General features: G+C 32.7%; 1 protein-coding gene across 1 annotated transcript; it reads left to right on the plus strand.

The window, feature by feature from the left end:
* The first annotated feature begins 917 nt into the window (after positions 1–917).
* Positions 918–14,295, plus strand: LOC140063648 (probable ATP-dependent RNA helicase DDX23). Its single transcript, XM_072110083.1, has 14 exons — positions 918–1,308; positions 2,416–2,521; positions 3,777–3,915; positions 5,227–5,351; positions 5,634–5,746; positions 6,217–6,360; positions 6,686–6,911; positions 7,541–7,686; positions 8,225–8,492; positions 8,759–8,908; positions 9,764–9,915; positions 10,505–10,613; positions 11,550–11,724; positions 12,271–14,295. Exons 1-14 carry the CDS (start codon positions 1,007–1,009, stop codon positions 12,495–12,497), a joined length of 2,382 nt encoding a protein of 793 aa, XP_071966184.1. The 5' UTR covers positions 918–1,006; the 3' UTR covers positions 12,498–14,295.
* Positions 14,296–14,579: the final 284 nt, after the last annotated feature.

Consider the following 14,579-nt stretch of genomic DNA (forward strand, 5'->3'; position numbering starts at 1 on the left):
CATCACCAAAATCACTTAAGAGGGGTTTTACCAAAGTATGTCTCACACAAAAATCATATTAAGGTCAATACTAAATAGTAAAATATGTGCACTAATTCGACTCATCTTTCAGACTATGGTGTGTGACACCGAATGTAAGATAATTCAAAGATTGATTGAGTGAATGATATTATAATTGTTTTTTGTATCTACTGTACTTCTAAATTGTTTAGGCCCATTATGAATTTATTTTACTTAGCCTAATCAACGTTGAAATTAGGTCACGACGTCGGACAACCCGACATATCAAAATCGGATCAACGTCTACCCTACGTCATTATTTTAACGTTAACGTTGAAAATTCAGTTTGAAGTTGATGGTTGATATCTAGCTCGATTCAACGTCACTATTCAACGTTGTATCAACGTTGAAATAAGATGTTGATGTCTGAAAATTCAAAGTCGATATACCATCGTCGATACGACGTCACTATTCAAAGTTGTATCAACGCTAAAAAAGAAAATCGTCGATACGACGTCACTATTTTAAACGTTGATACGATGTTGAAAGTCTGACAATTCCAAGGTTGATCTCCATCCTCAAAACAACGTCGACTATCTCCTAGTGTAGTTATAGTAATCTCATTTACTTTTCTTTAGCAGTCCGTTACCAATTATCTCAGTCTGTATATTTTACATTATGGTTTGTTGGTCAAATAAATGAAAATGAAAAATGTAAATAGTTTTACGATATTTTTGTTTTATTGGCCGCTTGTAACAAGTTGTTGGTTGCACCATGGAGAAATAAGTTATTTTACCATGGTTGCACCAAAGATAGATTTTTTTTGCACTAAAATAAATTAATATACTGCCCTCTTTAGTTACATTCTAAACAATAATCTCTCGCGAGCGAAACGTTTTCGTCGCGCGTTGTATGTTCCCAGTTTGGCTATCCTTAGGCCTAGCCGAAGTCTTAGACTCTATTCATTTTGTAAGAAATAACATTACTCTTTCTGCAATTAAAGTAAATGGCATCTAGAGGAGATTATGATCGTGATAAAGTACGATCTCGTGAAAAAGATCGTGATCGTGAAAGAAACAATAGCTACAGTAGCAGTCATAATAAGCACAAAAGCATCTCTTCTTCAGCAGGAGGGATAAGTAGCGCCAGGGACCGCGAGCGTGACCGTGAACGTGAGAGAAAAGACGATAGAAAGCCAGACAAATATTCGGACAAGTCCAGAGACCGGGACAAAAGAGACAGAGAGCGAGACCGAGACAAGGACCGAAAATCACGTAGATCAAGATCACCTCAAAAAGACAAGAAACGGTAAGAAAATATTAATATAGGCCTAGGCTAGGCGTACCTAGGCTACTCCTCTCTATCTCTAGGCCTAGGGCCCTAGCTAGGCTAGAGGGGCCTTATATTAGGTAGCCTAGCTAACATTTTAAGTTAGGCCTAACTAAGGCCCGGGCCTAAAAATAAAACTAGGGCTAGTCCGTCCGTCCTAGCTGGGGATTAGGCCTAGGGGCCTAGGCCAAGTTAAACCGCCGCCAGAAATACGTTACACATACACTACAGTCGTTATTTTCCATGGATGAAACGGAAAACTTTCGCCGGTGTTTGTTTCTATATTTCATACTAGAAGTTCTATTTATATTAGGGATAACGATGTATTGTATATTCAAAAGATTTTTAGTATAATAGGCTAGGCCTATTATTAAATATTACAATTAAATTAAAGAAATAATTATGAAAATCTGACTTGTAGATTCCAAAATATAAGGCCTAAAACATAAGAAGAATGATCGTTTTTAGCCAAAAATGATGTAAACTTTTACGTGGTAGGTCTACACACGAGAAAAATATTATTGAGTCCACTGAATTTTTACCTTGAAAGATTAAAAACAATATTAAATATGACTACTTTCCTTTTGCTGTGTTATAGCGGTTTAAACCAACAAAATTGTACTAATACTATGTAATTACCGGTATATATTATTTATTTCCATGACACAATAAACCTAAAGACCATGAACTTATGTAATAGGACACCACGCTAATCACTACACGAAAATTCGTAAAAAACGGACTGGGTGTTTCATAGAATTCATCGGCAACTCAACTTTTCGGCGGCCCAACTGGTCATATGCCCTAGCTAGGCCCCTAGAGATAGGCCTAACTAGGCGGCGCTATGCACATCTTCATGTACCTATTAAACAGGGATGTTTGAAAATGTATTATACTCTTAGGCTAGCCTATATTATTTTGATTCTGCCTTGCTCTGCTGTTTGTGTCTGTCTGCCTGAACATCCGAAAAAAAACCACATTGGATTTTGGAGAAAACAAAATCGGTCCCGGGTAATTGGTTATATACAAGGAAGTATATTTTGTATTGATTTTATTAATAAAGAATATAATTTATTTATTCTTCAGGACTAAACTAGAAGATGAGGAAGAGGAGAAGCCTGTTAAAAAGGAACCATTATCACTTGAAGAAGTATTAGCAAGGAAGGCTGCTGAACAGGCGGCATTATCCAAGGTGTGTTATCACAGGTGCATGTATTAAAGATGTATTGTCGCCTAAAACATGAAAAATGAAGATTAATAAAATCAGATTTTGAAAAGGCCATTTTATATTATAGTTTTAATGAAGTTAATAACTTCTCCATAAAACAAACAAACAATTTTCACTTATAAAAAGTCAAAACAAAGCAAAAACCCATTGGCTGGTAGGTAGCCAATTTGACTATTTTTGCATTAATTTACATTTTTTTTACCGATATACTGTTTTGATTTTACAATCAGGAAAATATTCTACTTAAGCTATGAGTACAGTGTGCATAAGTTACTGAGTATTGATTGAAATATATATTTATACTGGGTACCCCAGTTACTATAGTGTAAAGATACCTTAACATTTCAAATCTCTAATATGTAGCTTGACAGCTGATGGAATATTTTTTTTTAAACATATTGTTCCCTTTTAGATGGAGTCTTCAATTCAATTTATTGTCACACTCACAGGTACATCATAATGTAAAATAAATAGAGTTGTAAAAACTAGAAAGCCACTACGAGAGTGCATACCTCCGCCTACTGTAAAATTCTCCTACATAAGATTTCTCCGGGAAGAAATATATATATTTGTGTGTGTCTTAATGCTGTTTGTGATTTAGGCTAATTTCACTACAAGCATGTGTATGCGAGTTTGGTGTAATGCTTATGTAACAAGCCTTTCATCAATTAACAATAGCTTCAGTTGACTAACAATAGAACAGCAACACGAATATCAAACAAGTGAATTTAAAAAGAAATAGGGTTTTTAAACTACTCGCATCAAAAAAGGTGCACATTAAATCAAATTATGTTTTAAAATTACAAATCACAAATTATAACTCTTGCCTCTTGTACAAAAATGAAGTTTTTTGGACAAGTAGTTCTCGAGAAAATGCAATTTCAGTTTACTTGTTACTTTAATTAAGACTGCTCGCCAGCTTTTGAAAAATTCTTTCCTATCTTTTAACACTAGCAGGTCTGAAAAGTACAGTATACTAAAAAGTTGTCCAGAATTAGGACCATGGTCCCAAAATTTAATGGAATGGTCCTTGACCACATATCTATCTGGATATTCATTTTGGTAAAGATCTTGTAATTACTTTTTGAGTAATCCTGCTAACAAACAAACACACGCGACCGATTACATATACCTCCTTGGCGGAGGTAAAAAAGTACAGGAAAAAGAAAAAAAAGAGTCTTGTACAGTATGTCAGTAATGGTTATTTTGTTATTTTCAGCCAAAATTTCTGTCCAAAGAGGAGCGAGCCAAACTGGCATTAGAAAGACGTCAACAACAAGTTGAAGAACAGAGAAGAAAGCAAGATGAAGAGAAAAATAAACAAATTCAATTTATAAAAGAAGCCAAGATTTCTTTAGGTATAGTTTAATTTAAATCTTACCTGTAGCTCCTTATGTTGAACAAAAATTCAAGAAACATTTATCTAGAGTAAAACTTTTATTTTACTTTACACCATGGGGATATGACCGGTTGGGCCGCCGACAAGTTGAGCCGCCGGTAATTTCTATGAAACGCCCAGTGCGTCTTTTACGACATTTCGCGTAGTGATAGAGGGGTGTCCTAGTACATAAGTTCATGGTCTTTAGGTTTATTGTGTCATGAAAATAAATAATAATTACATACTACAATTTTGTTGGTTTGAACAGCCATAACAACACAGCAAAGGAAAGTAGTCATATTTAATAATTTAATTGTTTTTAATCTTTCAAATTCTTTCAAGTGCAGTGCACTCCATAATATTTTTCTCGCGTAAAATCATGTTGTCTCTCAGGACTAAGAGTATTGATACTCTTCGAATGAGGTTAAATAATAATTATTTTTTATCTACTATCTTTTAATATCATATTTTATTGAATTTTACAATGTTAATACACAAAATATTTTACTAAAAAACGGTGATTTTATGCAATTATTTTACCGAAAAATGGAGTAGGCCTAGTTCATACAACTGCCGCCTAAGGGGGCAACATGTTTACGTCATTTTTGGCTAAAAACGATCATTTTCGGTCATGTTTTAGGCCTTATATTTTGGAATCTACAAGTCAGATATTCATAATTATTTCTCTTTAATTATAATATTTAATAATATATACTAAAAACCGTGATATATAAACTTTGAAATATACATCGTTATATCTAATAATTAATATAAATAGAACTTCTATTAAATAGAAACGAGCACCGGCGAAAGTAAGCATTTGGCGTTTCATAGAAAAGAACGTTTTTCTGGCGGCGGCTCAACTTGTCGGCGGCTCAACTTGGCCTAATCCACACCATGGCAGCAATACAACAAGGGCATTTGTAAATTGACAAATTTGTAAAGTAGATTGTGAACGTAAAGGCTCATTTACACTAAGACGATAACGATGATGAAAATAATATTATTTTACACGGCCAATCAAATGACATGATTAATAAACAATAATATCCTGGCGGTTTTATTGTTTTTATTGATCATGACATCATTTGATTGGATATTTGAAAAATAGTATTTTCCTCAAATCAAAGGCAGCATAAATAGTTATCCTATATAATAAAATCTTCTAATTTCTTTTGTTTTATGTAAGAAAAATGTATGTTTATCTATTTATCGTTGATCATTATCGTGCGAGGAATGTCTGTAGTGTAATTCATCCTTACCCTTATTATTTATTTCTTTTTATCAAAAGATCCATCAGAGAAAGAGAGACGAGAACGAAGAGAAAGACGAGAAAGAGAACGTTTAGAAAGACCAGATGATAAAGATGAAGTGAAGGACAGTCGAGAAAAGGAAAAAGAATTATCGGCAATTAAGGTAAAACAATACATTTTATTAAGTTACAATAATGTATTCAATGATGGTTCAAGAAAATTACAAAAATGACATCTGGTTGAAATTATTTGTACTTTTAGAAAAGGGAAGTTTTTGTCATATTCCATACCTTGCTATTAATTTGTTTCAGTAAAGAAGTATTTTAGTAAGAAATAAAAATGCTAATAATGTGGCAATAATTATCCTAATATTAACTATGTTATAAGTAGTATCCTAACTTTTTGTGAAGTCTTTTAAAATAAAAAATACATCTTTTTATTTTAGAATCGATATCTAGGTGTTGTGAAAAAGAAAAGGCGTGTTCGTCATTTGAATGATAGAAAGTTTGTCTTTGATTGGAACGCTGAAGAAGACACGTCAGTAGACCATAATCCACTGTACGTATTGTTCCTAAAACTCTTATCAAATGTACTATACTTAGTAATATAATTTCAGTGATCCAAAATGTTCATCAATTTCCAGGTGAAAATAATGTACAATCAGCACAATGGATAGCCATAGAATATAAATTCAGAAAGAATTTTTAAGCAGTAGAAGCCATTTAGTTTTGCAGTACTACCGTATGTTTATCTTTCACAACTTTTGTCTTTGTTCTTCGAGGAATTTAAATTTTCCCCTATGTTTGTACAAGATAAGACACACTCTTCTACATTTTAATTTTATTTTCAATATCAGGTTTGCCATTTTTTCATACCACACAAAAGAGGACAAAAACTAATACTGTAGTACATAATAAATACAATACAATATATGGAAAGCATTTTGTAATTCAACTTGGTTGGATACCAATTATACACACAACAGTAAAATGGCCTAGATTCACAATATTTTTTTTTTTAAATAACAGTTACAAAGAAAAACATCAGATACAGTTGTTTGGTAGGGGACACATTGCTGGAATTGACATCAAAATTCAAAAGAAAGAACAGACTGCTTTTTATAAAGACTTACTCAGTGAAAGAAGGACCAAACAAGAGAAAGAAAGAGAAGTGTAAGTACCATGGTTATCAAACAAAATAAAATTAAAATCAAATAGCTGTAAATACTGTAGGCCTAACTGGAACACTGTGTGGAAGTGGTTGCATGCCAACAAAATAAAGTTTACAAATGCTAAAATGAATACAAAATACAAACATTCATAGAGAAATGATTTTTAGAAAAAAAGGAAAATAAAAGCGTATAGAGGGTGCTATAGAAAATTCGTCCATGCATGTATCCATATCAATTTCAAAGTCCTTTTTTAATTGTATGTCACTAACCGCTAGTACTCTATTTCTTGATACATTTAATGTGTTATAAACTTTATTGTATCGTAGTGAAAGATTGATAAAGGTGCGCATGAAGGATGATAAGCGACGCCATGATGACAGGCATTGGTCGCACAAGTCTCTGGAACAGATGCAGGAGAGGGATTGGCGAATCTTCCGTGAGGATTACAACATTTCATCCAAGGGTGGTCGTATTCCTAACCCTATCCGTAATTGGAAAGAATCTACTCTGCCAAACCACATTTTGGATGTCATAGACGGTCTGAAATATAAGGTAATATATGTATTTGAAACATTAATATTGGTAATTTTTATGTACAGTAGTAAGAAGAGAACTAACACCACAGTGGAATTTGACCTTTTTGATGCATTAAAGTGCAGTAAAAATCCTAAAGGCGTTGGCCGTAGTGTTAAAACATATATATCTCCATTGTCTTTCACAGAAAATAATGTCTACTGTACTTACTATGGTAATTAAAAAGCATTATTTTCACAATACTGGTGTCAAGATTATATTGTTCTTTTACTTTTATTATTAACACATCAATCCTATAATAATAGTACTTATTTCACATACATTTGCAATATAACCCTGTTAATTTTTAGATCAAACGCTTTTGGAAACATACTCCCGCAATGATGCAGCAGTGCAGTTGCGTTTTGTCCTATATCAGGTACCTGGGTGGAGAGAGGCAGACATAAGTAAAGTGTCTTGCCTACAACCAATGCAACAATCGTCGATCAGTAGTACAACATCCAACACACTGCGCCACATAAAATACTTACAGTCTCATGCAACCATGGTCATTGGGACTTCACAATTCACTAAAAGCCTTTCTAGGATATTTGAAAATTATAGCAAAATTTTTTTTAATAAAAATTACAAAATTGTATACGTTTTAGGAACCTACTCCTATCCAGCGTCAAGCCATTCCAATTGGTCTACAGAATCGTGATGTCATAGGTGTTGCAGAGACCGGTAGTGGAAAAACAGCAGCTTTTCTTATTCCACTGCTGGTGTGGATTACAACATTACCAAAGTTACAAAGGTAAACAAATCATTGTACAGTAGTTGGTGGTTAATATTAGGGGCTTCCTTTAAATGCATTAGGATGAGAGGGAGGTAGTAAATAGAGCTTCTGTTTTCATCAGAGCATGACATTTTATTCCGTAGCCTAGTGATTGGCAAATAACTATACCATACAAGCACTGAATCAGTTTTAAACACAACATAAGACATTACATAATGTTACAAAATTTCAAATCAAATTACAATTTTGTTATTGCGGTAGTTATGAATAATAGGTGTTTTTTCATGAGATCATGATCTCAAATGCAGTTTATTGCTCCTAGAAATTGTGGATGGGATATGGGGTTACGCAGTCTAAAAGTGGGCGGGCTTAGTGTTAATTGCCCTCATCCAGCACTCCATTATTTTTATCATGCAAGCAACAGTGTGTATTGTGCATATAAAATGTTGAATTTTTCTTATATTTTATATTATGTGTGATTTAAGGGATAAAGAGTAGTGGCAGAAATAATTTTGGATAACAAAATGTTGATTCGTTAATATTTTGATATTTACAGAGAGGAGGATATGGACCAAGGACCATACGCAATAATCCTTGCCCCAACGAGAGAGTTGGCACAACAGATTGAAGAAGAAACAATTAAGTTTGGCAAGCCTCTAGGTATACGTACGGTGTCAATCATCGGTGGTATCTCACGTGAGGATCAGGGCTTTAAACTCCGTCAGGGCGTGGAAATCGTAATAGCTACACCAGGTCGTCTGATTGATGTGTTAGAGAATCGATACCTTGTTTTAGTGCAGTGCACTTATGTTGTACTTGATGAGGTTAGTTTGAAAGCAAAAGGCTAGTCTGCTTTTTTGGTTCTTGCAAGTTTATTTTTGTTAAATGGGAAGAACATTTTCATGATTTAAAAGAATCTATTTTATGGGAAATAGAACAGTCAGGTTTTCTGTAGATAATATTGAGTGTTTTTCATTCAATTTTGTGTATGTTAAAAACATTATATTAAGTTTTCCGTTTTCAAATTAAGTTATTATTATATTATTATTATAACATTTTCAAATTGTCATTTGTTTACTAATACTACTAGGCTGATCGTATGATTGATATGGGTTTTGAGCCAGATGTGCAGAAGATTCTGGAGTACCTACCAGTAACCAATATGAAACCAGACACTGAAGAAGCAGAAGACACTGAAAAGATCATGGCAAATTATGGCACAAAAGAGAAGTTTAGACAAGTAAGAAATAGAATTAGTTTATTTTATTATTTTTACTGGGTAGTTTCTTTCGTCAAAGACTGTTCTCCCAGAGGGCCCAGTGTATAGAACTATGATGAGTTTGTGACAGTGACTGCGTGTGAACTAGTAACCCCCTACTCGTGCGCATGAACCAGATGTTACACTGGACCTACGGTTTATAGTCCTTATCAAAGAAGACACAGAACCATAGAGCGAGTGAGTCTCCAACCCTTGCCAATGATATGGCTACTTATTACGGTTCCACTGTCTTAACCACTTGGCCACTCACTCACTAGTTATATTATGTTGTCATGTCCTCCTGAAGGTAAATATTATTATGTTGTGACTTGAAATACTTTGCTACTATTACTAACACCAGGTTATGGGTTTAAATTCTGTGTGGGAGATCATACAAAAGTGGAGAATTATTACTACTAATTTGAGTGTATGGTGTAATTGTGATTGATTATTATACAAATAATGAATGTTTATGAGTGCAATGGTACATTTTCATGAGGTGAAAGATGAAATTTGTTATTGTCATGACGCAATAAACAACATAGCCTCGTTTTGCATGTGATTGTAACAAGAATGAACGTGGATATAACTAACTATAATTCCACTTTTGATGATGTAAGAGGTTATTGGATTTTTTTATTGACTATAATGCGACAATCCTTTAATTTATTATCATATTTTATTTTATTTATTTTCACAATTAATTTTTAATAGGACGCTCACTGTTTGTTTAACAATGTTATTATGTTATGTACTTGTTTTATATTGAGTAAATGCCTTGTTTAAAACCAACAATCTACTTTATATACTGAGCATGTATTTATTCTGATTGAATAGACTGTGATGTTTACTGCTACTATGCCAACAGCTGTTGAAAGGGTTGCAAGGTCTTACCTCAGACGACCTGCTATTGTTTACATTGGATCTGCTGGAAAACCAACTGAAAATGTTGAACAGATTGTGTACATGGTTGATAATAAACAAAAACGGTATGTACTATCACAATTATTATGGAAATGGATTCAACACCATTTGACAATTCTTTTTACTATCTAAAACTATATAAAATATGTTGTCTATGTTGTACCACTGCGACTGATTGCTAAGACTTTGCACAGTGAATCAATACAAAACGTTTTTAGAACAATTCCTAATGATTAGATAATGTTTTAAAGAGAAGTTTTTTTTATATATGTATTTAAATGCACAAATACTGTCAGGAATATAGGATGAATACCGGTATGCAATGGAAATTCTTTGTCATACTATTTTAATTTAGTTTTTTTGGCCTATTGTTAAATCACTTTTCTTTTAGTTATATTTTATTACTCTGGACGCACCTTCATTCAAGAAGCGTGCCACAAAAGTGTATCTTCCAAATCAATAATTACTATGAGAAAAATGGTTTCTTACATAGGAGTATAAGATTTAAATAGAAATATACTTTCTTTTGTTGCCTTACTTTTGTAAATACACGTTTGAGAATAATCAAATAGAGAGATAATTTGGTCATTTATTTTGTTTTAATTTGTTTATTTAATCATGAAACTATGGCTAATTTTTTCATTTTCATTTCAGACACAAGTTGGTTGAGATACTTGAACGTGGATTGGATCCACCTATTATTATTTTTGTTAATCAGAAGAAGGGATGTGATGTTCTAGCCAGATCTCTTGAGAAAATGGCTGTAAGTTTATTGTTTCCAGTTCCCCTCTAATGTTGGGACTTTTTTTGTCTTATGTTTAGCAGTAGAATAGTTTCCCATTCCACTTTTGCACCAAAGTGAAGCCTTTAATTGGTCAGTTTTCTTATTAGAAGACACCCAAGTATCATGTTTTGTACTGATAAAGCCCACCAAATCTTTCCTATTTTAGAAAAAAAAAACCCATACTAACTGGACTAACCATACATACTAACATTGTGTAAATAAGATACCTCTCAATTTAAGTACATTAAGTTTGAATTCTCAAATTACTAAACTATTAAGTAAGATAAGATGCCACTTTCTTCTTTTATTATTAATGTCTGCTATTCTTTTATTTATATTTTATTTACTATACATTACTTGTTGTTAATTCCTGTTATTCATTTACTATACATTACTTGTTATTAATTCCTCTTATTCATTTACTATACATTACTTGTTATTAATTCCTGTTATTCATTTACTATACATTACTTGTTATTAATTTCTCTTATTCATTTACTATACATTACTTGTTATTAATTTCTCTTATTCATTTACTATACATTACTTGTTATTAATTCCTGTTATTCATTTACTATACATTACTTGTTATTAATTTCTCTTATTCATTTACTATACATTACTTGTTATTAATTTCTCTTATTCATTTACTATACATTACTTGTTATTAATTCCTGTTATTCATTTACTATACATTACTTGTTATTAATTCCTCTTATTCATTTACTATACATTACTTGTTATTAATTTCTCTTATTCATTTACTATACATTACTTGTTATTAATTCCTCTTATTCATTTACTATACATTACTTGTTATTAATTCCTGTTATTCATTTACTATACATTACTTGTTATTAATTTCTCTTATTCATTTACTATACATTACTTGTTATTAATGTTCTTGTTTTATAGTATAATGCAGTAACACTTCATGGTGGCAAGAGTCAAGAACAGCGTGAATATGCACTAGCAAGTTTGAAGAATGGTTCTAAAGATATTCTTGTTGCTACGGATGTTGCCGGGCGTGGTATTGATATTCAAGATGTATCCATGGTGATCAACTTTGACATGGCAAAGTCAATTGAGAGTAAGTATTCTCATTAAGTTTATACTGAACTAATACAGTTGACACCTGACCCTAGTGTAAATTTCTATGCAAAATTATATAGCCAAATGCTCTACATTGCTCATCCTGGTGTAGATTTCATATACTTTGTTGTCCTAGGTTAGGTTTTCCCACTTTGCCCCAATCTTTCGTTATAATCTGGTATGGTGAATGTAACTGCAGGAATGTTGTTTATATTATCGATGTTTTTCTTGTGGGTTGAAAGTAAATAGTTAAACGAGGCCGTAGTCACCAGTATGGTTGGTAAGGTTTCAACCTGACCACTTTTTCACAGAGGCCTATGACAACCCAGTGGCTTGAAGAGAGATTGTTCCCTTTTGTTTCGATAACCGGACCACTTTATTTCTTGTGGCTACATCACTGATAAATAAACAAAATCATGAAAATAATGAATTCCTTTGTACTGTTCAATATTACCAATCCTTCTTGAATTCAACTATATGAGTTGTGACTGGGTTGCAGAACAGCAACCAGGATGGCTTCATTTATTTTATGTTTCCTTTACAGACTACACTCATCGTATTGGTCGTACAGGTCGTGCTGGTAAAAAAGGTGTGGCCGTCACATTCATCACGCAAGATGATAACCAGACATTTTACGACCTCAAGCAGCTGCTAATCAGCAGCCCAAATTCTTCTTGCCCGCCAGCACTATCAAACCATCCAGATGCCCAACAGAAACCTGGTACAGTGGTGCAGAAAAAGAGGAAAGATGAAACACTTTTTATTAATTAATTTTCATTTGTGGTTTGGATCCCTATTTCCACATTGGAATAATCCATTTTCTCTGGAAATCCCACATAGTTGAAGTTTCATTATTTTATGAACACAGGGGACCGACAATCAAAAACAAATGGGAAAAAGATTTGACATTTGAAAAAAAAGCAAAATACTTCAACATGGATAGCAGGGTTTACTCTACTGCAGCATGAGAATAAGCCTTTGATGACCTATAAACATTTATTGAACAAGAAATTATATGCAGAATATTCCAGGTTCGATTCTCGGTTTATGGCCTTTTTTCTCATTATGAAAGTTTTCTTCATGTTTTCACCATTAAATTTTATAAATATTAATCCAATTCTAGTATATCAGTGGTTTAGAGTTTCTCTATGCCTGTAAGTTTATGTTATATATACTTACTCAAGAACAACATTGAGTGAGTTGAAATGTACTCCCAGGGTGGGCTTGTATCTATATCCGCATATTTTTCAATTTTTTGCAGGAACATTTTTTTGATAGATTTTGAATAGTTTATTTTTAATTAAGATTTTTGTTTAAAACTATACTATATAGGTATGTATATTTATCATTTTTTAAAATACTTGTTTTACTTTTGAAAGGGAAAGGTACATTAGTCTCTTGTAAGGAAGAGAAATAAATTGATTATGTTTAAAAGTAAGTGCATTAATTGATTTGTACCACATTAATGAAGTTCATTTTATGTTCCAATCCAAAAAAATAATTATGATTATTGAGATTAAATAACAATCTTACTTTGTATTATTTGCAAAATATTTGTTTTATATAATTTGTCAGTGAATGCAGAAAACTTCAACACAATCTAATACAATAAGACCAACAGATATATATGAATCAATTGTGATGCGTAGCACTGTGTAATATAAATCATACTGTCAAATTATAGAAACAGTGCTCATATTCGGAACATGATCTCATAATCGCGTCGAGCATAGCTCATTGGCGAAAGTTTCGTATTTTTTTAGTTGTATGAAAAAATGTCTCTGGCGGGATTCCAACCTGCGACCTCTCGCTTACAGAGCCAGTATCATACCACTAGACCACAGAGCCATATGTGGTATTATCACAGATTTTCACCCACCAGATACATTCTCTCATACAACAAACGCCCTCACAATCAGTGGAGGCCTAACTAGTCAGAATAAATTCCAACAGTATGATTTATGTATATATATATACAGTATATACTTGCTACACAGACTTTCGAGCCACCTGTTGTTTTTATTATTTTATTTTGTTTTAAATGCCAAAAATAAACAAGAAATATTTCTTACAAAAAACGCTGCTCGACATTTGAAAATTAATCATTGTTCTTTCTTCAGATATATTTATGATTAATTAATAAAAAGATGTCCTTTAATCCCAAAAATACATACAAGTCAAAGGTAGTTCTATAATAAAGAATCACATGCCCATTTAAAAATGATCAATTTTGAACTATAATGTGCTGTGTGTGTGTGACCTCAAGGCATGCAACTGAATACCCTCTAGAGACAACGTGACTTCAAGCAAAGAGTGATATAATATATTCTTTGCTTCAAGTGAGAAAATTCTTTAAGTCTGTTGATTCGCGTCAACCAATTAAAGGGCGAGAATCCAAAATCGTTCAACCGTAAGCCCACATAGACTCGTTTTACCATGACGTTTTTTGTGTCCAGCAGCTGGGATCTATAAAGTATAGTCGAGTTTACAAATTAGCAAAAACGTCAGTGTCTAACTGCTGCTTGCTTTCAGCTTATAAATGAGTCATCTCTTGTGACGTAGCGGGCTAGAGCAGCAGTGTGAAAACAAAAATTCTAATAAAATCATAACATTCATTTATCAAAAGTATACAGATTTATTATGTTAATTGTTTTTGTTAATTTGTTTTTTTTAATTGTATGTAGCAATTCATTTCTTCATGTTTTAAAGAGCGGTGTCAGTTTATTTCAAAATGGGTAGCTTAAATCACTGTCGATGACTATCAAAATAATTACTTGATTAAAAATAAAACTGCCCTCCCTTTCCTGAAATGTATTGACACTTAATAAGTATATTTTTTTTTATTTGGCCTAC

This window comes from Antedon mediterranea, chromosome 1 (assembly GCF_964355755.1).
Source record: "Antedon mediterranea chromosome 1, ecAntMedi1.1, whole genome shotgun sequence".
In the NCBI taxonomy this organism is placed as follows: Eukaryota; Metazoa; Echinodermata; class Crinoidea; order Comatulida; family Antedonidae; genus Antedon; species Antedon mediterranea.